This window comes from Mesoplodon densirostris, chromosome 12 (genome assembly GCF_025265405.1).
Source record: "Mesoplodon densirostris isolate mMesDen1 chromosome 12, mMesDen1 primary haplotype, whole genome shotgun sequence".
NCBI lineage: Eukaryota > Metazoa > Chordata > Mammalia > Artiodactyla > Ziphiidae > Mesoplodon > Mesoplodon densirostris.
The window spans coordinates 15,669,559-15,697,389 of record NC_082672.1 but is presented as its reverse complement, the minus strand read 5'-3'; the positions used below and the strand labels follow the sequence as shown (position 1 = coordinate 15,697,389).

Sequence of the window (27,831 nt, the reverse complement as noted above, 5' to 3'; positions counted from 1 at the left end):
ATGCCCTTGCTTCCCTTGAGCGATGCTTGGGCTCTTGCTCGGGACTCCAGCCTTGAGCAGAAGCCTTCCATTTCATCAGTACCTTCTTTGCTGAGCGGTTTTGAAACTCTGCTCTTCATATTGGTGTTTTGTCATCCCAGCCAAGCTAAAAGGTCTTTCCATCCAAACCGTTAAGAGATCCCTTAGGTCAGCCCCAAGCCTCATGTCGTCGGAGTTGCCACGTGGGCCCTGAGGAGCTCTGGAAACTGGCTGTGGACCGGGAGATGCGATGAACTTGCTCTGTGGCTGTGGTTGGGCTGCGATCTGGCCCCTCCACAGTCACTAGTCTTTCTTCATGGATTTATCGTGAATCATTCTTCAGCTCACTTTATAATGGCCTTTACTGCTGCAATGGCTGCTTGTTCTCGGTACTTTGTGGTTTTTAGCAGTATTATATTTATATAACTGTTACAAATATTAACAACTCCTAACTTTAGGTACTCTTAGAATGTCATACATTATGTAGTGCAGTGAACACTAGACGTGGACAAGAAGGCTGGGGTTTTATTTGTGGCTGTGTCTCTTACCGCTGTGTGACCTTTAGCCAGTCATAACTTCTCTGAGCCGCATGTGTAAAAGTGTAAAAGGTATATAGTACTAGGCTTACCAGATTATCGTGAGGCAAAATAGTGTATAAAAAATAGGGTCAACTGTAAAACGATGTGGGCACAGAAGGTATCATTGTTTTAGCATAGAGAACTCTTTTTAATGTAATAACTACTATGTTGAGGGATAACAGCATGACAAATCATATATGCTATTAACTAAAATAAACTGATAGAAGTCTGTAATGTGTAAGTCTGTTGATCAGGTAGATTTTATTTAGGAAAGTTTTTTGGTACTTTAAATGCATGTGCAGTTTAGGTGAAGCATAGCCACATAGATCTAATAATAACTTAACGAAAGAATCTCATGTTCGCTGTAACGCCGTTTGCTGGATTCTGCTTACCCCCCTTTTAAACAAAGAGACCGAAGTCCTTAAATTATATAGTGGGATGTAGGGTGAGCTTTCTTCACCTTCTGTTCTGCTTTGCCTGAGACATATTATTTCTCACTGCCTGTTTTTATTGCATCTTGGGGGTACCTGCCTCCCTGTTGGGCTTGGGGAGCTGTGTCCCTGGGGCTCCTGTACTTGGCAACTCATTTCAAATGGTACCTGCTCTGTTGATAGGAGGAGCTGCAGGTGGCGGATACGCCCAGGTCATCCCTATGGAAGAGGTAAGATTCCAAGAGACATGTGTCTTGTGTCACTGTTTTTCCCTCCTGGAACCTTTTCTCTGTGCTTCTATAGATACAGGCCCACAGTACTTTATCCTCCATCCCAAAGTTCTGAAGGCTCTGGAAACCAGAAATGTTTGCCTGACCCTTTGGGGGAAAACCTGACATTTACTGTTAATGAGCTACTTATGGATTTTGTCTATACCACTTGGTGTAAATATTCATATATTTTGCTGCAGAAATATTATTTTTGATTAATGGATGCTGACCTGGACCGTGCTTGGAATGTTTTATAAATAAATTATGTGTCCATCACACTACCTTTCTACATTCCAAAAAATTCTGAATCCCAAAACCCACCTCAAGGGTTCTGGGTGAGAGGATGCAGAGCTGTATCTCCATCAATCATCTGTTCTACTGCTGAATTCAGGAAGACCTGGACTCTTCACTTCTGTGAACTGAGACTCCAGAATCAAATCCAGTCACTCATCTGTATCCACAGGTTCCACATCCATGGTTTTGGCCAACTGCAGCTTGAAAATACTCAGGAAAAAAAATTTTCCAGAAAGTTCCAAAAAGCAAAAGTTGAATTAATGCACGCTGGTAACTATTTTCGTAACATTTACACTGTATTGAGTATTATAAGTAGTCTAGCGATGATTTAGATTATACCGGAGGATGAGAGTATGTTATATGCAGATACTACACTGTTTTATATAAGGGACTTTGAGGGTCTGTGGATTTTGCTATCTACGGGGTCTTGAAACCAATTCCCCATGGATCCTGAGGGACAGCCATAGTTCCAAAAAAAAAAAAAAAATGGTCCAAATAGGCCAATGGTGTCAATTCTTATTTCTACAAGACCAGTTTCTACACCCTGTATTAACACTTCCTTGTCCCCTGGATTTAACCAGTGACCAGGTCCCATCAGTTCCACTCTCCACATCAGCCTCTTGGTTCAGGTCCTGAGAAGTCTTCCTAAAGCCCGTGTCCTTTTCTGTTGCCTGCGTTTCAGCAGTTACTCTGTCACGCTCCGGCCGTCTCTCCACCCCCAGTGTCTCAGGTTCCCACGCCACCCTCCCTGCCTCCACCCTGTCAAACTCCTTGACCTGTTGTCTCTTGCTTCCAAGTCTGGAAGGTTCTTCCCTTCCTTTCCTGCCTTCCCTGCTCAGCTCACATTTCAAATGGTACCTGCTCCGTCGAGGTTCTGTTCCATCCCACGGATCCCCTCCTGCTCTGTGTTTACCTCTGTGTGGTCCCATCGGGCCGTGAGGAGTTAGACCCCCTGGGCCCCAACACTTAGCAGTGTGCCCAGCACGTAGGAGGTGCTCACTAGGAAGTATTTGTTGATTTTGTTGAAGGAATAGGAAAGGTTTTTCTTTTTACACACAGAGATGTGAGCATCATGGAAGCTAGAGGAAAATTTTGGATAATCTTCAAATATTGAGGGTGGGAGTGAGAAAGAATAGTCAAGGCTTGGCTGCGAAAAATAGCCCCAGACCTCACATCTGCAGGAGGATGAGTAACAGTCACAAGCCAGGAAGCTCCAGAGCCAGGGGGCCAGGTTGGGGATGGAGTGTGAGGAACGTGGCCTGGGGAACAGCTCAGGATTGTGCCATCGAGTATTGAAAGGGTGCTGGTGACCTGCTGTCATATGGCATCACCTGCATGGCCCAAGTTGGGCCAAACTGAGGGACAGCGTAGTTAGAACTATCTGAAGAAGTTAGCAAATTACAAACATGCTGATTCTACAAATAATAATCATGTGTGCACATAAGATTAGAAGAAAAATAACGAAATAGAGAGTAGTGAGAGTGATACTTTTTTTCTATTTCTCAGGCTGTCACATTCTATATTATTCTATTGCTACTGTGTGTTTTATTCCCTGCCTTATTCCCAAGTACATTTGATATGGTACTATTTTCTTAATTATAAAACAGTGCATAAAAGTACATGAAAAAAGAAAACCAAAATAAGGAATCCAATCATTAAGTCCATCAGAATTGTTTCACTCTTAACCTGAGAAAGGAAGAATTTGCAATAGAAGGTCTGTGCAAGTGTTCTTTGTTGTCAAGTGGAAGACTGACATTTTCTGATCTTCCGAGTCAGGCTATATAAAACATATCCTAAGCATTGTAAGGGTATGTCATTAGCATAATATTTTGTTTATTTGGAAAGTCCTTCAGAACTGTAATGGTTGTTTGAAACAAGTAGAAAGATGTTTTTGTTTCGTTTTATAGTTCAACCTTCACCTGACTGGGGACATCCATGCCATCACCGCTGCTAATAACTTGTTGGCTGCTGCTATCGACACAAGGATTTTGCATGAAAATACTCAAACAGATAAGGTGAGAAAGGCTCCTTCTTGGCCATTTTGGGCATCTTATCCTGGGATTCCTGGATTAAGGAATTCATGAAAAAACTTTTGGAGTCCGAAAGTTCTCTGAAATTCTATTCAAAATGTTGTGAATTGTATATATGTCCTTATTTCTTAAGGAGAGGATCTATACTTTGGTAAGGTTCTCAAATGAGTTTACGACCACTACCAAGTTATTGGGAGAATTATGCTAGTTGCACTTTTTAAGCCAAATTGTCTTCAAGACGAACCTTTAGTTTTAAAGGTAATTGGTAGACAAGTTCTCTTAGTTTTGCCCATGGGTGTAATCTCTGGTCTCTGCTAAGGGCGTTGGAGAGATATCTTTTTAAGATTCTAATGTTACAGGCAGCTATCCTAGATGCCCTGCTAAACAGGTCAGACCCCCTTTTTGGGCCTCAGGGCTGTAGGGTCTGAGAGGTAGATCACACACCTGAAGGGGGCAGACTACTAGATGCTAATTCTTCAGACATAGAACATGGATAAAAGTGGGAATTTCTGACACATTTTACAAAGGTCCTGACATCCTCCAATTAAACTAACTCCCTAGTGAGTTTTTGAAGCCAAAAATAAATATAGAGATGAATTTTAATTTGGTAGTTATAAGGCTGTAGATCAAGAAATGGATTTTCATACAAACTCTTTACAATGTGCATTATTGCAGATCTAGTCGGATTTATTAAAGTGGCAGAACTTCAGTCTAAATTGTTTACATTAACCAAGAATTTTAATAGGGTCTGTAATCTAAACAGTTTGGTTATAAATGCAATGAACTTTGTCATATTCTGTAAATTGTCCAAGTTCATGGTTGGCCCTTAAACTTTTGTGAGTTTGGTTTTTATTTTGCGTTTCTAGGCTCTGTATAATCGACTGGTTGCTTCAGTGAATGGTGTTAGAGAATTTTCAAAAATTCAACTTGCTCGGCTGAAAGTAAGTTTCTAGTTAATGGTTCTTTAAAAAGAAAATACCCTGGGCTTCCCTGGTGGCGCAGTGGTTGAGGGTCCGCCTGCCGATGCAGGGGACACGGGTTCGTGCCCCGATCCCGGAAGATCCCACATGCCGCGGAGCGGCTGGGCCCGCGAGCCGTGGCCGCGGAGCCTGTGTGTCCGGAGCCTGTGCTCCGCAACGGGAGAGGCCACAGCAGTGAGAGGCCCGCGTACAGCAAAAAAAAAAAAAAAGAAAAAAAAAGAAAATACCCTGGAAACAAATCAGAAAAATTCGCAGAACCAGAAATTTTGAACTTGATTTGATTTTGGTTTTCAGATGCTTTTTTTGGATACTGAACTCTAAATAGACAGAACAGTGTAACAGAGATGGCCCAGAACTAGAGGCCTGAGGCCTTGATCCTGCACCAAAAAGCAGGTGGACAAATTAGTTCACCCTTATAGATGTCAGCTTCTTCATCTATAAACCGAGAGCACCACTCTGCTGAGAACTCTAGTCAGCTAACAAATGAGGATCGCCAAGAGTCTTCCTTTTTCATGACAGTTCTTAACTTTCTAAGAAAGACTTTGAAAATTCATCTCTTTCAGTTTTTACTGTAGCAAGATTCTAAGATTGTATTTGTGGATGTGCTCTTAATTCTTATCCATTTTACCATTTTCTAGTGCTGTTTGCTACTTAATGCCCTACTATCACATAGATTTTCCCTTTGCTTTTTTTCAGACTAAAAAATAACTTTAGTGGTATAATCTACAGCCACTGGTTGGTGAGAATTGGTTTAAAAAAATCACCCCCTGGCTTCTTACTGAACCAAGTTCAGTTTGTTGAGAATAACACACAATATGGTATCCTCAGCATCTCCAACGTTTATAGTTTATTCCCCAGATTCTTTTCTTATACTTTATCAAAAACCACTTTGTTAGAGTGTTTTCTTTATACAAAGAGATGCTTTAAAAGTTTTAGTTTTTTTTTTTTTTTTTTTTTTTTTTTTTTGCGGTACGCGGGCCTCCCACTGCTGTGGCCTCTCCCGTTGAGGAGCACAGGCTCCGGACGCGCAGGCTCAGCGGCCATGGCTCATGGCCCCAGCCTCTCCGCGGCATGTGGGATCCTCCCGGACCAGGGCACAAACCCGTGTCCCCTGCATCGGCAGGTGGACTCTCAACCACTGCGCCACCAGGGAAGCCCTTAAAAGTTTTAATTTTTTTTCTTGTGGAATTAGAAATAACTTGAAAACATAGACATAATCGTTACTTAAATTATTGGTAGGGACTTCCCTGGTGGCGCAGTGGTTAAGAATCTGCCTGCCAGTGCAGGGGATACGGGTTCGATTCCTGGTCTGGGAAGATCCTACATACCTCGGAGCAACGAAGCCCATATGCCACAACTACTGGCCTGGGCTCTAGAACCCACGAGCCACAACTACTGAGCCCGTGTGCCACAACTACTGAAGCCCACGCGCCTAGAGCCCATGCTCCACAACAAGAGAAGCCACTGCAGTGAGAAGCCCGTGCACTGCAACTAAGGGTAGCCCCCGCTCGCCACAACTAGAGAAAGCCTGCGTGTAGCAACGAAGACCCAACACAGCCAAAAAAATAAATAAAATAAATAAATAAAAGAGGAAATTGTTAAAAAAAAAATGATTGCTATTTGTGTCTGAAAAGAACAACTAGTGAACTGGAGCATCGGTTAGATGGAAGTTTTATGCCCTTTCTGTGCACGGCGCATGGTGACCACATAGAGAGCCTCAGGCTATGACAGACAATACGGCACTCATTCTTTGTGTATTGTCACCTGTTATTCAAAGGGTGTATTATTACAAATATCTGTGTCTCCCATTTTAGGAGGTGTTTGGACCCATTCATTTATGAGTTGGACTAACCTACCATTTACTTGAAGTTCAGCTTAGTTTTTAAAAAGGCTTTACTAGTCATGGAGAAGGTAAAAGTAGAGGGATAATTTGGTTCCATCTTGCTTTTTATTCCTTCTAAAACATATTTTGTTCTTCTTAATCATTAGAAACTGGGAATAAATAAGACTGATCCGAGTGCTCTGACAGAAGAGGAAATGAGGAAATTTGCCCGTCTTGACATTGACCCCTCCACTATCACGTGGCAGAGAGGTAGGTGCTGGTCGCTAGACGGGGAGGGTGACATGTCTTCCAGCTGGAGCTCTTCATAAACGCACAATTGTATTTCTTCCCACTGTCTTCCTAGCTTGCGTTACATAATCCCTCCATTTATTTCGGTCACTTATTTTACCAGCCTCTTCTCTTATCCTTGCCTCCTATTTAGGAGAAAAAGCTGTACCCATAGCTCATCCCGTTCACCCCATCTCTTCCAGATTTCCGAGGAAAATTACTTTTTTCCTGTCTCATCTCTGGCCTCCTGTATTCTCTTTGGAGGTAAAAATATCTGTGTCTCTCCCCTTAATTGTCCTGCCGCCCTCTCTACCCGCCATTCTAATTTCTTACTCTCTTCCTCACCACTAGCTCTAAGCAGCTTAGAAATTTGTATTTTCAGTGCAGAATCTTTTCTCCGAGTCTCTTGCTTCCAGCCACTTACTAGAATCCACTTCAGCACTTCAAATGTGGGTTAGAGGGACGTCTGTCCTGACCTCCCTGTTTTCCTCTTGCCTGTGACACCCCTCACTTCTCCCGCACTGCCCTCCACAAGGGTGGGATAGTGGGGAAAAGCACTAAATGTGGAGTCAGGAGCGTTGAGTGGGTGTCTCCCCCTCCGCGAGTCACATACCTGTTCTGGGCCCCGGTTTCTTAGAGATGGAAATGGAGGCGGTAATATATATTTACAGGCATGTGGTAATAGCACTTGATAAAACCTACCGAAGAGTTATATGGTGTGTATTCCTTTTATTTATTTTTTCTTTTTCAGAATTATATCACAGCTGCTTTTACTTTAGTAGCAACTATGACAAGATGTTTTCCAACTTTTTTTGAATTTTTAAATTTTATTTTATTTATTTTTTTATACAGCAGGTCCTTATTAGTCATCAGTTTTATACACATCAGTGTATACATGTCAGTCCCAATCACCCAGTTCATCCCACCATCACCCCCACCCACCACTGCTTTCCCTCCTTGGTGTCCATATGTTTTTTCTCTACATCTGTGTCTCAATTTCTGCCCTGCAAACCGGTTCATCTGTACCATTTTTCTAGGTTCCACATATACGCGTTAATATACGATATTTGTTTTTCTCTTTCTGACTTACTTCACTCTGTATGACAGTCTCTAGATCCATCCACATCTCTACAGATGACCCAATTTCGTTCCTTCTTATGGCTGAGTAATATTCCATTGTATATATGTACCACATCTTCTTTATCCATTCGTCTGTCGATGGGCATTTAGGTTGCTTCCGTGACCTGGCTATTGTAAATAGTGCTTCAGTGAACATTAAGGGTGCATGTGTCTTTTTGAATTATGGTTTTCTCTGGGTATATGCCCAGTACTGGGATTGCTGGATCATATGGTAATTCAATTTTTAGTTTTTTAAGGAACCTCCATACTGTTCTCCATAGTGGCTGTATCAATTTACATTCCCACCAACAGTGCAAGAGGGTTCGCTTTTCTCCACCCCCTCTCCAGCATTTGTTGTTTGTAGATTTTCTGATGATGCCCATTCTAACTGGTGTGAGGGGATACCACATTGTAGTTTTGATTTGCATTTCTCTAATGATTAGTGATGTTGAGCAGCTTTTCATGTGCTTCTTGGCCATCTGTATGTCTTTGGAGACATGTCTATTTAGGTCTTCTGCCCATTTTTGGATTAGGTTGTTTGTTTTTTTAATATTGAGCTGCATAAGCTGTTTATATATTTTGGAGATTAATCCTTTGTCTGTTGATTCATTTGCAAATATTTTCTTCCATTCTGAAGATTGTCTTTTTGTCTTTATGGTTTCCTTTGCTGTGCAAAAGCTTTGAAGTTTCATTAGGTCCCATTTGTTTATTTTTGTTTTTATTTCCATTACTCTAGGAGGTGGATCAAAAAAGATCTTGTTGTGATTTATGTCAAAGCGTGTTCTTCCTATGTTTTCCTCTAAGAGTTTTATAGTGTCCGGTCATACATTTAGGTCTCGAATCCATTTTGAGTTTATTTTTGTGTATGGTGTTAGGGAGTGTTCTAATTTCATTCTTTTACATGTAGCTGTCCAGTTTTCCCAGCACCACTTATTGAAGAGACTGTCTTTTCTCCATTGTATATCCTTGCCTCCTTTGTCATAGATTAGTTGACCATAGGTGCGTGGGTTTATCCCTGGGCTTTCTATCTTGTTCCATTGATCTATGTTTCTGTTTTTGTGCCAGTACCATGTTGTCTTGATTACTGTAGCTTTGTAGTATAATCTCAAGTCAAGTAGTCTGATTCCTCCAGCTCCGTTTTTCCCCCTCAAGACTGCTTTGGCTATTCGGGGTCTTTTGTGTCTTCATACAAATTTTAAGAGTTTTTCTTCTAGTTCCATAAAAAATGCCATTGGTAATTTGATAGGGATTGCATTGACTCTGTAGATTGCTTTGGGTAGTATAGTCATTTTCACAGTATTGATTCTTCCAATCCAAGAACATGGTATATCTCTCCATCTGTTGGTATCATCTTTAATTTCTTTCATCAGTGTCTTATAGTTTTCTGCATACAGGTCTATTGTCTCCCTAGGTAGTCAGCTTTTTCAAGGCATAAAACAATCTGTTTTACATAAAAACTCCAAATCAAGCTATCAATAGCTATCTTTTTTTTTTTTTTTGGCAGTACGTGGGCCTCTCACTGCTGTGGCCTCTCCCGTTGTGGAGCACAGGCTCCAGACGCGCAGGCTCAGCAGCCATGGCTCACGGGCCCAGCCGCTCCGCGGCATGTGGGATCCTACCAGACCGGGGCACAAACCCGTGTCCCGTGCATCGGCAGGTGGACTCTCAACCACTGCGCCACCAGGGAAGCCCTATTTGGGGTTTTTTATATGGTAAAATATACATAGCATATCATCTTAATCATTCATAAGTGTTCAATTCATGGCATTAAATATATGCCACGAATGGCATATAGGCTAAGGCTTGGGATGGTTACACCATCACCACTAACTACACCCCGAACCTTTTCATCATCCTCAACAAAAACTCAACACTCCCTAAATAATAAGTCCTCACCTTCCCTCAGCCCCTGGTAATCACCATTCTACTCTCTGTTTCTATAAGTTTGCCTATTCTAAGAACCTCATACAAGTGGAATCATACCATATCTGGTTTATTTCATTATGCATAATGTTTTCAGCGTCCATCTATGTTGTATCATAATATATCAAACGTTCACTCATTTTATGGCTGTATAACATTCCATTATATGTCTATACCACATTTTGTTTATTCATTTGTCAGTGGACACTTTGCTGTTTCCACCTCTTGGCTGTTGTGAATAATGCTGCTATGATCACGGGTGTGCAATAGCTGCTTCCAGTTCTATTGGATATATACCTGGAAGTGGTGGGTCATATGTTCGTTCAATGTTTAACCTTCAGAGAGGCTTAACTGGCTTCTTCTTGTATCTCAGGTTTCAGTGTAAAAAGGACACTCCTTCAGAAATGCTTTTCCTTACTGCCTGTTCAAAACGGCACCCCACCCCAAACCCCTTCCCGACACACGCCGTCATATACCCTCCTTGGTTTCCTGGCTGGGTGATCCCTAGTTTATTTGACCCCTTTCTGTGATCCTCCCACGGGATCATCAGCTCAGGGAAGCCAAACTTTATCTCTTGCTCTCTGCTGCCTCTGCAACACCCAGAATAATGCCAGACACACACTGGGCAGCCAGTCCCTGCTTGTTGATGCTCTGTTCTCTTCTCTTCCAGTCATAGATACAAATGACCGATTTCTACGAAAAATAACCATCGGGCAGGGAAACACAGAGAAGGGCTATTCTCGGCAGGTAGGTGGTGTTTTCTCCAGGGAGGACTCTGCTCTTGCACATAAACCGGCCCAGAAGCTGGTTCTCCACATTTCTTTTCTTGTTCCTCCACCCTCAGTAACCAGTGGGCCCCTGATGAGTCAAGGTGTTTCTTCCAGTCCCTCAGCAGGACTGGGAAATCATCAGGAGACAGAAAGTCTCCAATATTATTTTGCCATCCTTTTTCTGTGTGATTTTAGTTGTGTTTCTGGTAAGAGCCATTTAGGGTGTCCCTTGAATATACATTCTAACATATTTTATTGCCAACCCACCCAGTTAGTACTATATCTGCATAACAACTGAAAAATGAAAATCTCAGACACATTACTCATGTTTCATAAACCAAAGAACAAACACCCAGTTATTTGGCTTAATAGCCTGAGAAGTTGTTAAGGATAATGTCTTATTACCCAAATCCAGAAAATGTAGAAGATAAATTATGATGTCCACCTTCATTTTAATAGGTCTCCAGGGTGCGGTGATGGTGCTTAGTGAATATAAATTCATTCTACGATTTTTCAGCCAGGCCTAGCAGGCCTCTAAATTATTATTTTTTGTAGTAAACTTTATAGCTTAAGACACTTTTAGATTTATGGCCTTTACATTGTTAAGTTTTTAGTAACCTAAAAAGAATCACTTTTACTATAGTATTCAGTTCTCATACCAAATAGACTTTTGGATCTTTTGAAATATTTGAATTAAAAAGTGAATCTGAACAACAATGTCCTACCCTATAGCACAGGGAACTATATTCAATACCCTGTGAGAAACCATAATGGAAAAGAATATAAAAAAGAATGTGTGTGTGTGTGTGTGTGTGTGTGTGTGTGTATAGAACTGAATCACTTTGCTGTACAGCAGAAATTAACACAACATTGTAAATCAACTATACTTCAACTTAAAAAAATTAAGTTAAATTTTAAAAGGTGAATATGAGGATTGAATCAAGAAGACAAGCTAAGCCCCTACTCCATCCCTCCTCCAAATCCTGGAACTTGCTCACACAAACAGATTTCAAATAGTCAGTATCCTTGCTAGAAATCCGGAGTCATGGCCATACTCTTTGGGGAAGCTTCTGAAAGATAGGAAGATGGAATTGGATGGGTGGAGAAAAGCACAAACCAAAATATGGTGGAAGTATTGGAGGGGGTTGCTAAATTCAAAGGCATTAGATACCCTACTTCTCAGATACAGGAGAGGGATGGGGACAGCTCCCAAAACAACTGGTGCACAGGCACCTTCCTGGGACAACTGTGTTGAGACACAGCCAGTGGATACATTGGTCTCAGCCTTGGGGCCCAGCCGTGGGGGGCGGCTCACATCAAAGTCACAGATTCGCTTGTGTACTGTGCTTCCTGGCTGGCAGTGAAAAGCACCTGGTGCAAGGAAAAGCAGTATATTGTGACACTTAGGAAAGGGCAGCCTTTTGTCATTTGCACACTGGACAACTTCAGGACTAATCCTGTGAGAGACTTCAGGACAGGAAGCCAAGGAGCAGCATGTCCTATGTCCTACTCTCTTGAATGTCTAGAGACAGGGTGAGGTTGTCAGAAATCAGGTCCCCAGACAAAGAAAAGGGAGCATCAAAGCCAGGAATCGTCTGTATTAAAGGAAAACACATATCATGAACATGGACACCAACACAGCAAAGAGAAGCTTAGATGCCCTAGACAAGATTGCAGATCAGATGGGGCGGCGGGGCTTTGAAGAGATTGCCATCAGTATTCTCAGAAGCTTAAAGGAGCTGTCCTACAAGGATTGAGAATTAGCTGTTGTGGAAAAAAATGTGTTAAAATCTTGGAAATAAAACTGTAGTGTCAAAATAAAAATCCAGTTAGTAGATTAAATAAGAATAGGGTTAACTGAATGAGAGAGGAAAGTTCAATCCAAGAAACTCTCTCAGAACATACTACCAAAAGGAAAACCATAGAAAAAAAATATAAAGGAAAAATCAAGAGACATACGAGACACACCGAGAAGTTCTACTACTCATCTCAAGTTACCGGTGAAAGTAACAGAGAATGTAGGGAAGAATATATTTGAGGAAATAATAAAAAGGAAATTTATTGACTTTAAGGAAAATTTAGAATTTTCATATTAAAAGAGTTAACAAGTGCTGAGCAGCATAAATGAAGTAGACTTACACCCAGACACATAATGTTGAAATTTCACAATGCTAAGGGTAAAAAAAAAAAAAAAAAATTCCAAAGAGCTGCCAGAGAGGGAAAAAAGTCTTGATGAGTCACAAAGGAGTAAGATTCAGATTGTCATCAGACTTCTCACTGACAGCACTGAATGCAAGGTGACACTGGGAAAACTGATTTGGAGTTCTGAAGGAACAGGATTTTCAATCTAGAATCCTTTAGTAGAAAGAAAAAAAATTTGGAACAGAAAATACAAAATAAGCTGGCATAAGTCAAGCACAGTAGTTTGGCCTAGTAGAATTGGCACTGACATAAAAAGCAGAAACTAATGAATAGACAATTTTGATATAAATAAAAATTAAAATGTTCCATATGGAAAAATGATTTACAAAATCAGTAAAAGACCAGTAAGAGTCTGGGAGAGGTTATTTGCAGTATAAATAGAACAACAGGTTAAAGTGCCAGACATAAAAAGAATTTCCATAAATTAATACTCAAATACTGCTCTCAGTAAGGCCTTCACCTTCTTTAAAACTGCACCTGCCTGTCCCCAAACTCCCTCTTTCTTTCCCTGCTATCCTTACTTATTTGTAAGGATAAGATGTGAGTTTCCTAAGGGCAGGGGTTTGGGTATGTTTTGTTCAGTGCTGCACTCTCAGTGCACAGGACTTTGTTACATAGGAGTAGTAGGTGTTCAATAAATCTATACTAAAGAAATGAATAGGATAAGTAGAAGATAATAAGACTTATCTATGAGCTCATTAAAACAAATAAATTAATATGAAACGTTAGTGAGGATGCAAAGAAATAGAGACTCTTACACAGTATTAGTGAGAATATAAATTGTAAAGCCTTTTGGATGATAGTTTGTTAGTATTTAAAATTTGAAATGTCAGAACAATTCTAACTTCAGGATTTTCTTAAAAAGGGGGGAATATTTACTCAGGTACAAAAAAAACCTATATATATGATACTAATTGCAGCATTTTTTGTAATGGTGAACATTGGAAGCAATCCAATGTTCATCGTTAGGGGTGATTACATATATTTGGTGTATCTTTTTGCACAACAGAAACAGGTAGCTGTTGAAACTGATAAAGTGTGTATCGGGGGAGTGACATAGAGCTCTCATACAGATTGTGAAATTGAAGGTTTGTCCATACAAACGTATGGACACCAAGCGGGTAAAGTGGTGGTGGTGGTGGTGGGGGTGATGGGATGAACTGGGAGATTGGGATTGACATGTATACACTGATATGTATAAAATAGATAACTAATAAGAACCTGCTGTATAAAAAATAAATAAAATTCAAAAAAATAATAAAATCAAACCTTGGAAAAGAAAAAAACACACGTTAAAAGAATTTGGACTAAAATGAATATAGCGTAATCTAGTTTATGTTAAGAAAAAGCCAGCATACATGTTTATATGTGTAAAAACACATAAAATGGAAGCTGGAAAGCTGTTCACCTTCTGAAATCAATGACTTCTGATTTCAGAAGAGGAATAGTAAGGAAGTTCTTTCACATTTTCTTTGCATATTTTTGTACTCTATCTTGGCACTAGAGAGATGCAGGATTAACAATTGCTGTGATCTGAATGCCTATTTTGTGCCTTTTTATTAGTAGGCCCATTACATACGTGAGCACATTTAGTTTGTAAATCTGGTTTGCAAATGAGAAAAGTTGCCATATTGTGTTAAGTGACTTGTCCAAGGTTATGTTCTATATTGCTTTATGCATACATATTGTTAAGTAAAAAGGGATTATATCTAAGAGGTTTAACTGCTTTTTTTTAACCTTAAAACTATTGAGGACATCTTTTTATGTCAGTAAATGTAGATCTATATCATCTTTTTTGGCTTGTGGGACCACATGGCTTGTGGGATCTTGGTTCCCCAACCAGGAATCGAACCCGGGCCTTTGGCAGAGTCCCAATCAGTGTACCGCCAGGGAATTCCCTATATCATCATTTTTTTAATGCCTGTATAATACCACATCTTGTAGATGTACCATAATAGATACAACCATTTCGCTGTTAATGGACACTTAGGGTGTTTGCAGTGTTGGGCTATCATAAATAAGCTGTAACATACACATGATAAACAGATCCATAATTGCAGAGTCAAAGGGGATTCACATCCTTGTCAACATGGCTTTTTGTCTTTTGTCTAAATCTGTGATAAACAATAAGAATAATCTCATCTACACCTTTATGTGATTTAGAAATATTTTATTTGCAAAACAAAAGTGAGCAGCCCTCTATTAGCTATACCATTCAGGCATAAAATGAGTAACTATATTTATATTGATCCTTGTTTCATTTTGACGTTGCTAGAGATGCAAAATTTTGAAATTGTAACGATTACAAATGAAGAACTTATGGGTGTTATACATTCCACTTATCACTTACACAGTTAATATTTTAAGAATATTTCTAGCCTCAGGTTTTGCACAGAAAGTCTCATCATTTTTAGTTATTTTTCATATGTACTGTTTCTAATGGAACGGTGGTGTAGAAAACCCTAAATTTCATACAATGAAAAACCACTTTGGTTTGGAATGAGTTATATTGAGAATGTAATAGTTGAGTATAGGTGCCTTTGCCTTTCAGGTAATGTGTTTTCACTAAATCAAGGACTACTGAAATCTCAACCAGGAAGTAGCCAGAAGGCTCCTTCTTTCTTTCACTTCCTTTCTTGTGGGTACCGGAAATGGACAATAAAATATCTCCTGAGGTCATCCCTCCAGGGCACAGCCATTTTCTATGTAAGACTGAACTTGTCTGGCTCACATGCCCCTTGGGAAGGAGGGTAATGAAGTGGTTTTGTCCAGTAGCTGAATTCGGAGGGGGAGGACATGCGCGGTCCTTGTGTCTCTTTTGGTTGCTGTTGGATTGTGTCCAGCTTGGAATCAGAGCCAGGAGCAGGAATAGGAAGGCCAGGAACATTTCTCAGGAAGTAGCCGCTCTCCAGCATTCATGGCTGGACAATTCATGATCTGATGTGGCCAAGCCTCCATGGACAGCTCAGAACTGATTCCATGTCACCTTATGACCGGGGGGATAACAGAAGTCGAGGGTCTCCTCACCGCTGTGCTGAGCTCTTAAGTCTGGGAGACTGGCCTCAGAACCCTCTTTTTTCACGATCTGCTCCTTACCTCTTTGCTGGGCAGACACATGCATCCCCCTTGACACATGTAAATAACAGCAGGAGTAGGCAGCAGACTCTTCCTTTATTTTGCTGATATGCATTGAATGCCTCCTGAATTTCACACTCGGGCCTCCAAGCTGGGGACTCAGGAGCAATCCCTCCCCAAATGGTCCCTGCCTTCATGGTAGAGCCGTGCGTCCATCAGATCATCACATTAATAATTCCAAGGCTGAAACGTGCTACAGAAGCAAATCTCATAGCGCCGTGCGCTGCTGTAATGGGGGGCCCAGCCAGGCCGTGCTCAGCACAGCAAAGGGAGGAAGGCGTGGCCTCCCTAGGGAGCACTGATCCCAGGCCGGGGCATGTGCTGGAAACCTGTGCCTCTGAGAACGGCCCATCGAGGGTGAAACCCTGGGCCTGCAGGAATTGCTGCAATACAGATCCCCCTGGAAATGGCCATCCAGGTGGAGCTGCAGCCGACCGGTACCTTGGCTTTGCCTTTTCAGGCGCAGTTTGACATCGCCGTGGCCAGTGAGGTCATGGCAGTGCTAGCTCTGACCGACAGCCTCACGGACATGAAGGAGCGGCTGGGCAGGATGGTGGTGGCCAGTGACAGAAACGGGCAGCCCGTGACGACAAGCGATTTGGTACGTCCATCCCAGAAGCTCCCGAGAGCTCGCTGCCCCTGTTCTTTTGTGATCAGGAGAAGGAAGGTTTTCTTCCTCTTACACCACTGGGTCATAATGGGAATTCAGAGACTTTCTGCACACATTTTCCTCCTCACGATCCCGTTTGTCTTACGACTTCATCATGGTCTCACAGGCATTTATAACATGCTTGTACCTGACTGCGACAAAAGCATATGAAATCTGTTTCACGAGCTTCTCCTGATCCTTTCCAATCCTGATCTCTACTCTGCCTGGGGTGCGGTCATCCTCCTGCAGCCTGTGGCTTTTTTAAAAAAAGTGTGATCTGTGCTGGCTTTAAATTGAGGGCAAATCACCTTTCCAAGGAATAAGAAGTGACTCCAGCTTCATGAAAGGGAAGGTTTAAGTTAAAAATGGCACATATTTGGCTCCAGCCTGCTCCCTGGGCACCCTGGCTTGTTTAATTTTGTGCCTTCGACTTGGGGTTTCGCATTATAAAAACAGAGCTCCTCCTTAATCATTCTTACTCATGTAGCTTTCTGTTGCGTGGAACGATGCTTCTTACAAAGCTTTCATGGTACCCTGGCACACCACCACCTTTCTTAGTGCTTTGTGTAATTTGGCGTGCTAATCTTTTTTCCTATTTTTAATAACCAACTTTACTGTTAATCCCCATCAATGGTGTAGCTATTTCATTTGCTGGTATGTGTTTATAAGCACATAGTACTTAGTACAACGTAGGCAACCATTACTCTAAATTTAAGCTTACTTTCCCACATATCGAGTCGCGTACCATAATGGAATCTTAAATGCACAATGATGATTGAAAAACAGTTGTGAAAAGGAGACAGGCAAATTAATATTTTATTAATTCCAGGGCCTTGGGATATAATTTTAAACCTTTGCCAAAATGTCTTGGTTACCTTTTGGCTCTTTTGAAGAGATGGATCTGAATGACTCAAGTCCTGTCAAGTAGATTAAATAGATATATTTATATCAGCAGCCCATGGAATGCTTAGTATAAGGTTTAAAGAGAAAACTCAAACCCAGGTTGCTGTAAAAGTACTGCTTTTAAAAAATTATCGACATCTCAACATTTCTCTCTAAACTTGCATATAATAGTTTCTGTATAAATATTTATCTGTAGCCTCTTAATCTTAGGTATCAATAAATATGTGCCTGGAGTAGTTTGAAACTTTATCCACAAATATTTCCCTAAACTTACTCTTTTGGTTTGTGATAAAACTCTTGGATCTGGACCAAAAAAAACCCAAAGTTAACTCTTTTTAGTTTCCTTTTGTGTTTCTTGTTTGCAGGAGGTACCTGATTTCTTCATATATTTATAACAGGAAGATTACAGTTCTTGCAAGGTTTATTTTCTGCAATAAAGTAGAAAGTAAATTCGATTTTTAAAGAAATCCTCAATGATTAAATATTACAAAAATACAAAAATAGAAACCGATCATATAAAAGAAAGACTTAACATTGTTGGTGATAGAGGTGGAAGGAGAAAGTAATAAATGAATGCACCTCGGAGAGCTGAAGAGCCTCTAGCTTCTACCACCTTATCTGTTAGGATCTGTTGCATGCCACATTTATTTTTTCAGGGCCACGTTCACATGCATTTGCTCGTATTATGGCCTTCCAATAACTGACTAATCTGTTGAAAGATACTTGCCCAGTGTCTTTAGAAAAGGTGGAAGGGAGGTTTTTTTTAAAAAAACTTCCCTTTGTGGCCTCCTTTGGCACAAATAGTTTCCTCAGCAGCTCTCAGACTTCATCCCTGCTGTGTCTCTTCCTCCACCTCTTTTCTTCCAGGAATGGGATAGGGAGCCTCGAGAGAGCCCAACTCAAGCATTATAGGATTGGAAGGAAGCAGCCACAATCTATGTACAAGTGGCATCAGCTCCATTCTAGGCAGACATAGCACGAGAGACAGAAAAGGAGGAGCCTTTCCAGTGCAACAGTGTTCTGAGTGCCTTCTGTTATCTGTGGGATGAGAGGTCGAGAGAGGGTGGGAAACCAGAATGGGTGCCTTTAGACACGTCCCTTTCCCTTTCTTCGTTCCCTCTGTGTAACAAGCCTTGTTTTTGTTCTTCATCTGATTTCTCGGGGCAACAGTGTAATCTCTGGTAATGAAAAATGATGTGCATAATTGCAAATTGAAAGGTATGGCAAGCCTCTTGTTTCCATCAAAGGAGGTTTTTCCAAAAAATGCAATGACTGCTACTTCCCCATCACATCTTAGAAGGGTTGGCATCCATTCAGGTGGAGGAGAGATGGACAGAGGCAAGAGCACTGTGTCACCTGTAGCTCAGATGTGACGGCGGCCGGTGGGGATGCCCACGTAGGAGGTAGGCTGGTGAGAAAAGGCTGAGAGACCCTTGTGAGAACGATTTTTTGTCAATAATCTAAATAAGTGGGCTTTTTTCTCCCTTTCCTTCAGGGGGTGACAGGTGCTTTGACTGTTCTGATGAAAGACGCGATAAAACCAAATCTGATGCAGACCCTAGAAGTAAGTGATTTTCTTTTCATAGACATTGTCGACAGAGTTGCATTAATTAGATTGCTTGTGCGTTCCCACACGTGAGCATTTCCAGCCAATATGAGCCCATGAGGAGCATCAGAATAACTGCTTGGTCATCCCCCCAAAAGTTCAAAGTTCTCTGATATGATTCATATCTTGGCTAACTTATTACTAATTGACCAGAGGAGAAACTTAGAAACTCAGTGTCTGATATCTCAGTAACTTGTGTAGCCATGTTTATCACGTTTACATGATGTTTTCTATGTTGCTTTTTTTTTTTTTTTTTTTTTTTGGACTCAGCTTCTCATATTCCTTAAGTTTGGGGAGTTTAGGTTTGTTGTCTTTTTTGTCTCCAAGCAAAACGCAGAGTATTCAATAAAATTAAACATACACACACACACACAGAGTCATGCTGAGAAATGTTTTCTAGGAAAGTGTGCTGTGCTCCCCTTTTTTAGGAAGGTCGTTTTTTGTATATGGCTTGCTCAGTAGGGGCTGACACAGCCGATAGTTTTCCTTCCGGAGAGCTTCCTCTCCTGCTTTTGACGCCTTGCTTTCCTGGACCTTCTCAGTGGCCTCTCCTCCGTCCATCTCTTTCGCTGCCTTCTTCTCACTTCTCCAGCTGCTCTTTCCTCCAGTATCAGCCATGTGATAACCCTTGAACTCTGGTTCTGAATCTCCTGACCTCAGCATTTCAGACTTGTAGGTGTGGTTACCAGGAGCTGCTAGGGTGGGTAAAAGGCATTTCAAAGTTATGCATAAAAAAAGCATCTTTGATTCCTATCTACCTCCTACCTCCTCCCAACTCGTTCAATCCCCCAAACCTGGTCAGTGGTTCAAGCCCAAAACCCACCTTCTTGTCATTTTCTACATGGCACAAAATATTATCTGAGAGCCCCTATTTCTTTTTTTGTTTACTGTATTTCTCCTCCCGCCAGGACGAGAGCAGGACTTCTTCCTGGTCTTGTTCACCATCGTATCGCCACAGCTCCTAGAAAGTTCCTCACACATATCAAGTGCTCAGTAAACACTTGCTGAAGAATTAAATGGATATTTATTGTTTTTACTCCACTGCTCCTAATAATATATACATGTTAAATAAATAACTAAATGAATGAGAAAAAATGTATAAAGAGACATGATATTGCTTCATCATAACACTTCCCCCTCAAAAATGAACACATGATCTGGGCTTCCCTGGTGACGCAGTGGTTGGGAGTCCGCCTGCCGATGCAGCGGACGCGGGTTCGTGCCCCGGTCCGGGAAGATCCCCCATGCCGCGGAGTGGCTGGGCCCGTGAGCCATGGCTGCTGAGCCTGCGCGTCTGGAGCTTGTGCTCCGCAACGGGAGAGGCCACAATGGTGAGAGCAAAAAAAAAAAAAGAACACATTGTCATCATCATTAGGGATGATCAGCTTACTGTTTTAAATAATCATCTTTCTTAGATTAAAAATTACTCCCACCTTTAATACATATCCCACTCTAAAAGACTAGTTTCTTGTTAGTTGAATGAATTACTGGGTTGGACTCCCCTAAGCAGTTCTTATTGTGCTCACATTTGTGATGTCATTTTGATGTCACAGGCAATGGGCATTGTTTGAAAAAAGAATACAGCATTCAATTAAAATATCTGCATGTATGAGCTCTGCTACCTGCGTGCTAAATATTCATTCCACATTAACCTGGCTAAGCAGTGGCAGTAGGAACCTAAATCAACAAATGATCTAAAGATCACTGGTTAATGTACAGATACTGCTTTAGTGCTCATGTTTGAACACACTTGATTATTAGTCCCAGAGGAGGTTATCAAGAGTTCCATTGCTGCAAGGTGCCAGGAGACCAGTAGTTCTCAACCCTGGCTGCACATTAGAATCTCATGAAAAGATTTAAAGATGCTGATGCCAAGCTCTCCCCCAGACAGAGTGAACTCTAGAATGTCTGGCAGGTAAGGCTTGGATACCCTGGGTGATTTTTATATACATATAAGCTTGAGAACTTCCCTGTGGAAGAGAGAGAATAGGAGATCTTAACATTTTACCATGGGTTAACCATATGCAGTGTTGAGGAAAACACCCACTTGCTGCAGTCTTTTGTCCAATATGGGAGCTCCTGGCCACTTGTGGTTATTTCAATCTAAATTAGTTTAAATTACATAAAGTTTAAAATTCAGTTCTGCAGTTATACTGGTTCTATTTCTATTTATTTATTTATTTTCACTAGCCACATTTTAAGTGCTCCATAGCCACATGTGTATGGTGGCTATTGTATTGGTTAGTGCAGATACAGAATATTTAGAGCACTGCAGAAAGTTCTTTGGATAATGCTTTTTTAGATCTCTGGTCAGCAAAGAGCAACTGAAGTTTTAATCTTATGAAATGTTTAAAAAGTCCATTTTGGAGAATATTCACAGCTTTGTCATAGAAACCAAGATATTTCCTGTTATTACTTTCCTAAGTGTTCTGCATATAAAATAAAATATTGAACTCAGGATAGATATTTTTATGTCTTTGGGTTAGTGATAGAATTTCTTAAAGTATTAACTCAGTATCCTGCATCATATAAGTATAAATATCAGTTGAGTGTGTGAGTATTTGTGTCTCTGTTTGAATGTCCAACAATGATGGTCTAAGAATTTTTCTATTTAAACCACATACTGGAAGTTCAAAAACAGGCGCTCTAATACTGCTTTCATGATTAATCTGTGTGGCTTTTAAGTTCATTTACAATTAAAATTAAATGCTGCCCATCTAGTCCCTAGAGTGGTCATCCCAGGAATAGCAATGTGTTTATGCTGACAGCCATACCCTGTCACCTGTCGCCCTGGAGACCGGTGCCTGGTGCTTCTCAGACAGATGGCCAGGATGAGGGTTGCAGGGCATAGGAGAGTGAAGCCAGCCGCCCACCCAGGGGTGGAGCCTGTGACCTTGTCTCTTTAAACTTTTCTCATTAGCTCCGCTAGCTTTCCACAGGCAGCCACATCCTAGGACTGGCAAGGCTAGGAGGTGATGGAGACATTAATACCTTTTAAACAGTGTTTCCGTCAAAGCACTTAAAAGGCTTATCTGCATAGCAGTGAGAAACTATAGATGGATAGACAGGTGGAGATCTAGACAGTAAACATGCATGTATGCATTTTCATAAACATGTATTCCAGTGTATTATTTCCACAGACAGTTGTATGGCCATATCCATACTCTGTGACTGTCCCTCCTGAGGACTTTGGGGGGAAAAGTGAATAGAAAACTCTGAGTGGCTTTGATAAATTCTTTTTCACTCTCAGTGATGATTTGTCTTTCACTGCCTTTCTTCCTGCTTTTGTTCACCTCTCTCAGCTTTGAAACATGTTCGCTCACAGCCCATCCTGGTTCATGGGAACTTTCCATGGCTCCCAGGCCCCATCCCCTGCATCACTCCCTGCCTTCCCCATGTCAGTGAAAGGGCAACCTGTATTTTCACAGGTGGAGCCAAGGTTCACACACACAGACCTCAGTGGCCCCGGCTGACTCTGAATACAGTCTAAACAATTTAATGCATGTGGGTGATTTTTTTAGAGAGGGCTACAGTCTCTTCTCTTTGACAAAAGAGAAGTGTAGAAATGAAAGTAAGAATGACTATATGACAGATTTTGTTTAAATAATTAAAATCTAAAGTTTTTGAGAATTCCCTTATTTATTTTTTTATTTTTTTGCCTTTTTAGTAACTAACATTTTAGTATGGGTGAAATTTTTCTTTCGTTTTAATAATTACCAGGTAACTTAACTTAAAAAATTAACAGGGAGAAACAATGAGAAAGACAAAGTTTTTAAAAATCAGAATAAGATTATTATTGTAAATATAAAAATGGCTTATAATAAAATATACTTGCCCTGCCATGATTCCCACGATTCATTTATTGTGTTGATTTTATGATTAGATTTTTCTTGAATTGGTTAATTTCTTAATGGGGTAAACAATTTAAACAAGCCTCTTAGACCATCAAGGTTTAATTACATTCTTTGTAACAATATAATGCAGAATAATGTGAAATAAGGTTTATTTCATGGTCACCAAGACAGCTAAAACAGTGGCTTATCAAAATTATAGTAGGAAATAACTGATTCTCATAGCTTTTTTAAATTTGCTCTTCCGCTTCCACAGGGGACGCCTGTATTTGTGCATGCTGGCCCCTTTGCCAACATTGCCCACGGCAACTCTTCAGTGTTGGCTGATAAAATTGCCCTGAAACTGGTTGGTGAAGAAGGATATGTAGGTAAGTCACTTTTTTAAAATGTAGTTTGTGAAGAATATTGAAGAAATCTGAAAGGTGATGGCTGGAACAGAGTGAGATCCATTCTGACTTGAAATATATTCTTGTAAGCCCACCTTTCAGAGATGGCCTCAGTACTGGAAAAACCCCAAGGTCTGGGCTGTACTAGTGACGTGACATTGTGGTTGACCCATAGATTTTGATGTCAAGTGCATGTGGTTTAGAATATAAGCTCTGACACTTGCTGACGACGTGACTTTGGGTACAGTGTAATGACCTCTGAGCCTCAGCTTTCTCAGCTGAGAAATGGTGATAACAATATTGTATCAAACTTTATAGGGTTATTTTGAAAACCAGATGAGATTATTTATTCATTCAACAAATATTTATTGACAACCTAACACATACAAGGCATGCGACTCAGAGCTGTGACTACGCAGTGAGCAAAGCAGACCTAGTCCTGCCCTGCTGGAGCATACTGTGTGTGTAATTTAACAGGAGAAAATGCTCATTAAATGTTAGCCAATACTAGCAGTAATAGTAATACTGATTACTTGAAATGAAATCAGTCTGCTCTTCGTTGAATCCGAGTGTGGTTTTGTGGCCTAATGGAGGAGAGATTCCCAACCATTAGACTAGGACATTTTTATTAGTAGGGCCTCAGATGTTTTGCTGCTGTGAAGCTCTTCTTTGTGGTACCTGCTTCTCTCTGGCTTTTGTTGGATATTCCAGCCATAAAGAGGGGGACACTGCCATAGAGTTTGCTCAGTCCGCGCCAGCCCCAATCCCACCCACAATATTAAGGTTGTAAGAAAGAAAAAGATAAACAAGGGTTCATGGAATATCACCTTAATTTGACATCTGAGGCATTACACTGGCAGATTTTCACATGCCAACAAGTAATTTACATTCACTGCGTGAGTGTCTATAATCAAGTCAAGCAGTTGCTTTTTTCACACTGATCGTTAGCCTTGTATCTCAGAAGTGAGTTATTTTACATGAAAAGATTCTGCTGGACAAAAGATCTTAGCTCTGCATTTTTACACTTGGACGTTAAAAAGATCCCTCAGGGTGGCTGAGTCTGTTTTAAGAATTCCTTATAGACATACAATCAGGATCAAATGAGGATTTATGTGGTTCATTTCTCAAAGGTCTGCATTATACAGCTCTCGTGTACTTCGCTGCTTGGGTACCAAATCCGCTATGAGAGTAGCTAGACATGCCATCTAAGTGGATTTGCTCAATTGATCACAGCATAATTGTAGAGCTAATGGAGGAGGTTGAGTAAGGGCGGGCACTGAAAAGTTGGATGCTCACGTGAAGTGTAGGTTCTAAAGCATCAACTCCACAAATAAAAGAGTTTCTAGAAGAAAGCACTCTATTTTATGCTGACAGAGCTCTCTGCCTCTGTACCAGTCCTTCCTTTATCAACACATATTTATAGAATATGTGTTGTCATGGCTAAGAATTTTTAAAGGCATATGCTGGTCATGTACACAGAACATACTAGCTCTCTGTGTGACCTTGGAGAAGCCATTAGCATCTTTGGGCGTGTCCCTTGTAGGCAGTCTCATCTGAAAAATGAGAAGCTGGACTAGACAAGGAATTGGACCTGGATAGTTAGCCATGGACCCAGAGTTAGAAGCTGTGGAATCGGAACCCTGCCTGGTAACATGATTTGAAGCCATTTACTTAACTTCTCTAGTCTCTGTGTCCTCTCTGATAAAAGGAGAATACCTGTGCTGCAGTATTTTAATGAGTAATATCAAAAGAGAAAGTGCTTTTAAACCTAGAGAACTATGCAAATGTCAATAATTATGTGAATTATTTCTATGATCTCTTCTAGTCTAAGAGGCTGTACATGGGAGATAGTTCAGTGACAGTGAAATCTGTCCACTGCCAGAGGTTTAGAAGCCTAGTTCTAGAATCAGAGTATCTCTGTCAACTCCTTTCAAGTTGTGTAACTTTAGGCAAGGTAACCCTTCTGTGCCTCAGTTTCCTTATCTGTAAAGTAAGGATTTTAATAGGACTTGCCTCATAGGTTTGAAATGAGGATTAAATAAGGCCATGTATAAGTCCTGGCATGGCACCTGACACATGGTAAGACAGGATAATTCTTAGCCACTTCTCATTATTCACTCCATTATTGATACATGACTAATGGAGGTTAAATTTCCTTTTTTATTCAGTTTTTATTTTCAACTGTGGCAAAATGCTTAGAACATAAAATATATCATTTTAACCAATTTTTAAATTTTTATTTATTTATTTATTTATTTTGGCTGCGCTGGGTGTTAGTTGTGGCGTGCAGGATCTTTAGTTGCGACATGTGGGATCTTATAGTTGCAGCGTGCGAACCCTTAGTTGTGGCATGCATGCGGGATCTAGTTCCCTGGCCAGAGATCAAACTGTGGCTCCCTGTGTTGGGGGCATGGAGTCTTACCCACTGGACCACCACGGAGTTCCCATTTTAACCATTTTTAAGTGTACCACTCAGTGAAATGCTTTCACATTGTTGTGCAACCGTCACCCTCATTCATCTCCAGGACTCTTCATCTTGCAAAACTAAAACTCTGTATCCATTGAACAACAACTCCCCATCTCTCCAGTGCCTGAAAACCACCCTTCTACTTTCAGTCTCTGAACATCACTATTCTAGATAATTCATACCAGTATTTTTCCTTTTGTGACTGGCTTATTTCACTTAGCATAATGTCCTCAAAGTTCACCCATGTTGTAGCATTTGTCAGAACTCCCTTACTAATTAATTCAGGCTGAACAATACTCCATCGTATGTATGTAACACATTTTGTTTATCCATTCATCTGTCCATGGACACTTGGGTTTCTTCCACCTCTTGGCTGTTGTGAATAATGCTGCTATGAATATGAGTGTACAAATATCTCTTTTTATATTATTTTTAATATATAAAGATCATGGTCCATTATGTATAACTGTGTAACAGCAGTGACTTAGATCAGTATAGACCACAAGACTCAAGACCTGTGGTGTTAAACTCACGAAGGTGGCAGATTGATGCTGCAGCTCCATGAAACGCTGGGAGCAAAGTCAGTGTCCTGAACAGTGGGAATAAGGACCACGCTCTTTCCCCGTTGCCTGGTCAAGCCCGCTCTGTGGGCTGGTTCATCCCTTGCACTTGGAATAAATTTATGGTAGGTTGCACTCGCTCCCAGTTAATATCTGGTTCCTTTAAAATATTTTTTAAAACATTCCTCTAGTCACTTTGGTCACAAAAATAGTCTCATTTTATTAAAAGGATATGGGTCCAGTCTCATGAAAACTCCAAATTTCATTCAAATTGAAGCTTCACCCTGCCTTCCTGGGTCTGCCTCTGGGCGACAGTGGGATGGGGAAGGTGGCTGTTTCTCTGAGCCCCCTCACCTTGCACTTAGGTCGACTCTGGCCCCTCCAGGGTTGAAGGTTGGCCATTCGATGGTACCAGTCTGGCCTCTTCCGCACTCTTGGCAGAAGACCTCTGGGCTGTATGTCTCCCTTTCAGAAAATCCTGCTGCTGGTTGCACACCTGGTCTCCGGGTACCGCAGCCCTTCGACCTCTGACCCTCCATCGGTGGGAATGCAGTTACATCTCTCGCACAACCCTGTCATGGGCTGTTTCTTTTCAGCTCATGGACGTTTTTCATACCCCAGTCCACCCCTGTGTCCCTCTTGATTCTTTCCGGTTGTTCTGCCACAGCCTCCCTCACTAGCTCCAGACAAGGGGCAGCAGCTGTGCCTCCTTCCCCCCGGAGGCGTGGAGCGGGACTGGCACAGCCATAACTTTCTGTGAAGAAATCCTTCCCCAGGGTGTCTTGTCAACCCCTTTCTTTGAAAGGTATCCCTTGGACTAAGGGATGCAAAGTGTATTTTCAAACAGTTCCTTTGCACGTGCTGCTAGGTCTAGCATCGTCCTTTGGCATGTGAGCCATTGCCATGGTTTTGGGGTGTCGGGCAAAAGACCCCCATTTTAACATCCTTCTACAGAAGTTAAATGCAGTAGTACGGGTTTGTCTGAAGTCTGAATATGAATTTATGTCCATAGAAAAGTCGTTGTATATAGGAGACTATCTCTCTTAAGATAAAAAAATGCTCAGACTCAAAAAGATGGGTAATTTGGATTACATTCAAAAACTAAATTATTCATGATAAAAGATACAAGATTAAAAAGGCATGTGACAGATTGGGAGGAAACATTTTCAAAGATAACAGACAAATGACCAGCCTTCAGAATAGATAAACCACCATGGACTACAGACTGATTTTTTTTAAAAAGGGACTTCCCCTGGTGGTGCAGTGGTTAAGAATCCACCTGCCAATGCAGGGGACACGCATTCAGTCCCTGGTCCGGGAAGATCCCACGTGTGATGGGAAATTATTAGAAGTCATGCCCCCCACCCCAATCTCATTTCTCTGCCCTCCCCACTAGAAGTGCCCACCATCCTGGATTTGGGGTGTTGATGCTCAGGTTTTTAGTTATTGCTGCTAACTTACATATATTCTTTGGTATATATCAATGATTTTCATAAACTTTTTTTTTTTTTTTTTGCGGTACGTGGGCCTCTCACTGCTGTGGTCTCTCC

At 41.1% G+C, this 27,831-nt stretch overlaps 1 protein-coding gene across 3 annotated transcripts in view; it reads left to right on the top strand.

The window, feature by feature from the left end:
- The window catches only part of MTHFD1L (methylenetetrahydrofolate dehydrogenase (NADP+ dependent) 1 like), a 205,301-nt gene that overhangs the window by 53,449 nt on the left and 124,021 nt on the right, over positions 1 to 27,831 (top strand). For all 3 annotated transcript variants that reach the window (XM_060114711.1, XM_060114713.1, XM_060114712.1), the window contains exons 13-20: positions 1,211 to 1,257; positions 3,498 to 3,605; positions 4,487 to 4,561; positions 6,590 to 6,692; positions 10,423 to 10,499; positions 16,320 to 16,460; positions 18,907 to 18,975; positions 23,125 to 23,236. In XM_060114711.1, the coding sequence (XP_059970694.1) occupies positions 1,211 to 1,257; positions 3,498 to 3,605; positions 4,487 to 4,561; positions 6,590 to 6,692; positions 10,423 to 10,499; positions 16,320 to 16,460; positions 18,907 to 18,975; positions 23,125 to 23,236 (732 nt within the window). The remainder of the gene's footprint in view (positions 1 to 1,210; positions 1,258 to 3,497; positions 3,606 to 4,486; positions 4,562 to 6,589; positions 6,693 to 10,422; positions 10,500 to 16,319; positions 16,461 to 18,906; positions 18,976 to 23,124; positions 23,237 to 27,831) is intronic.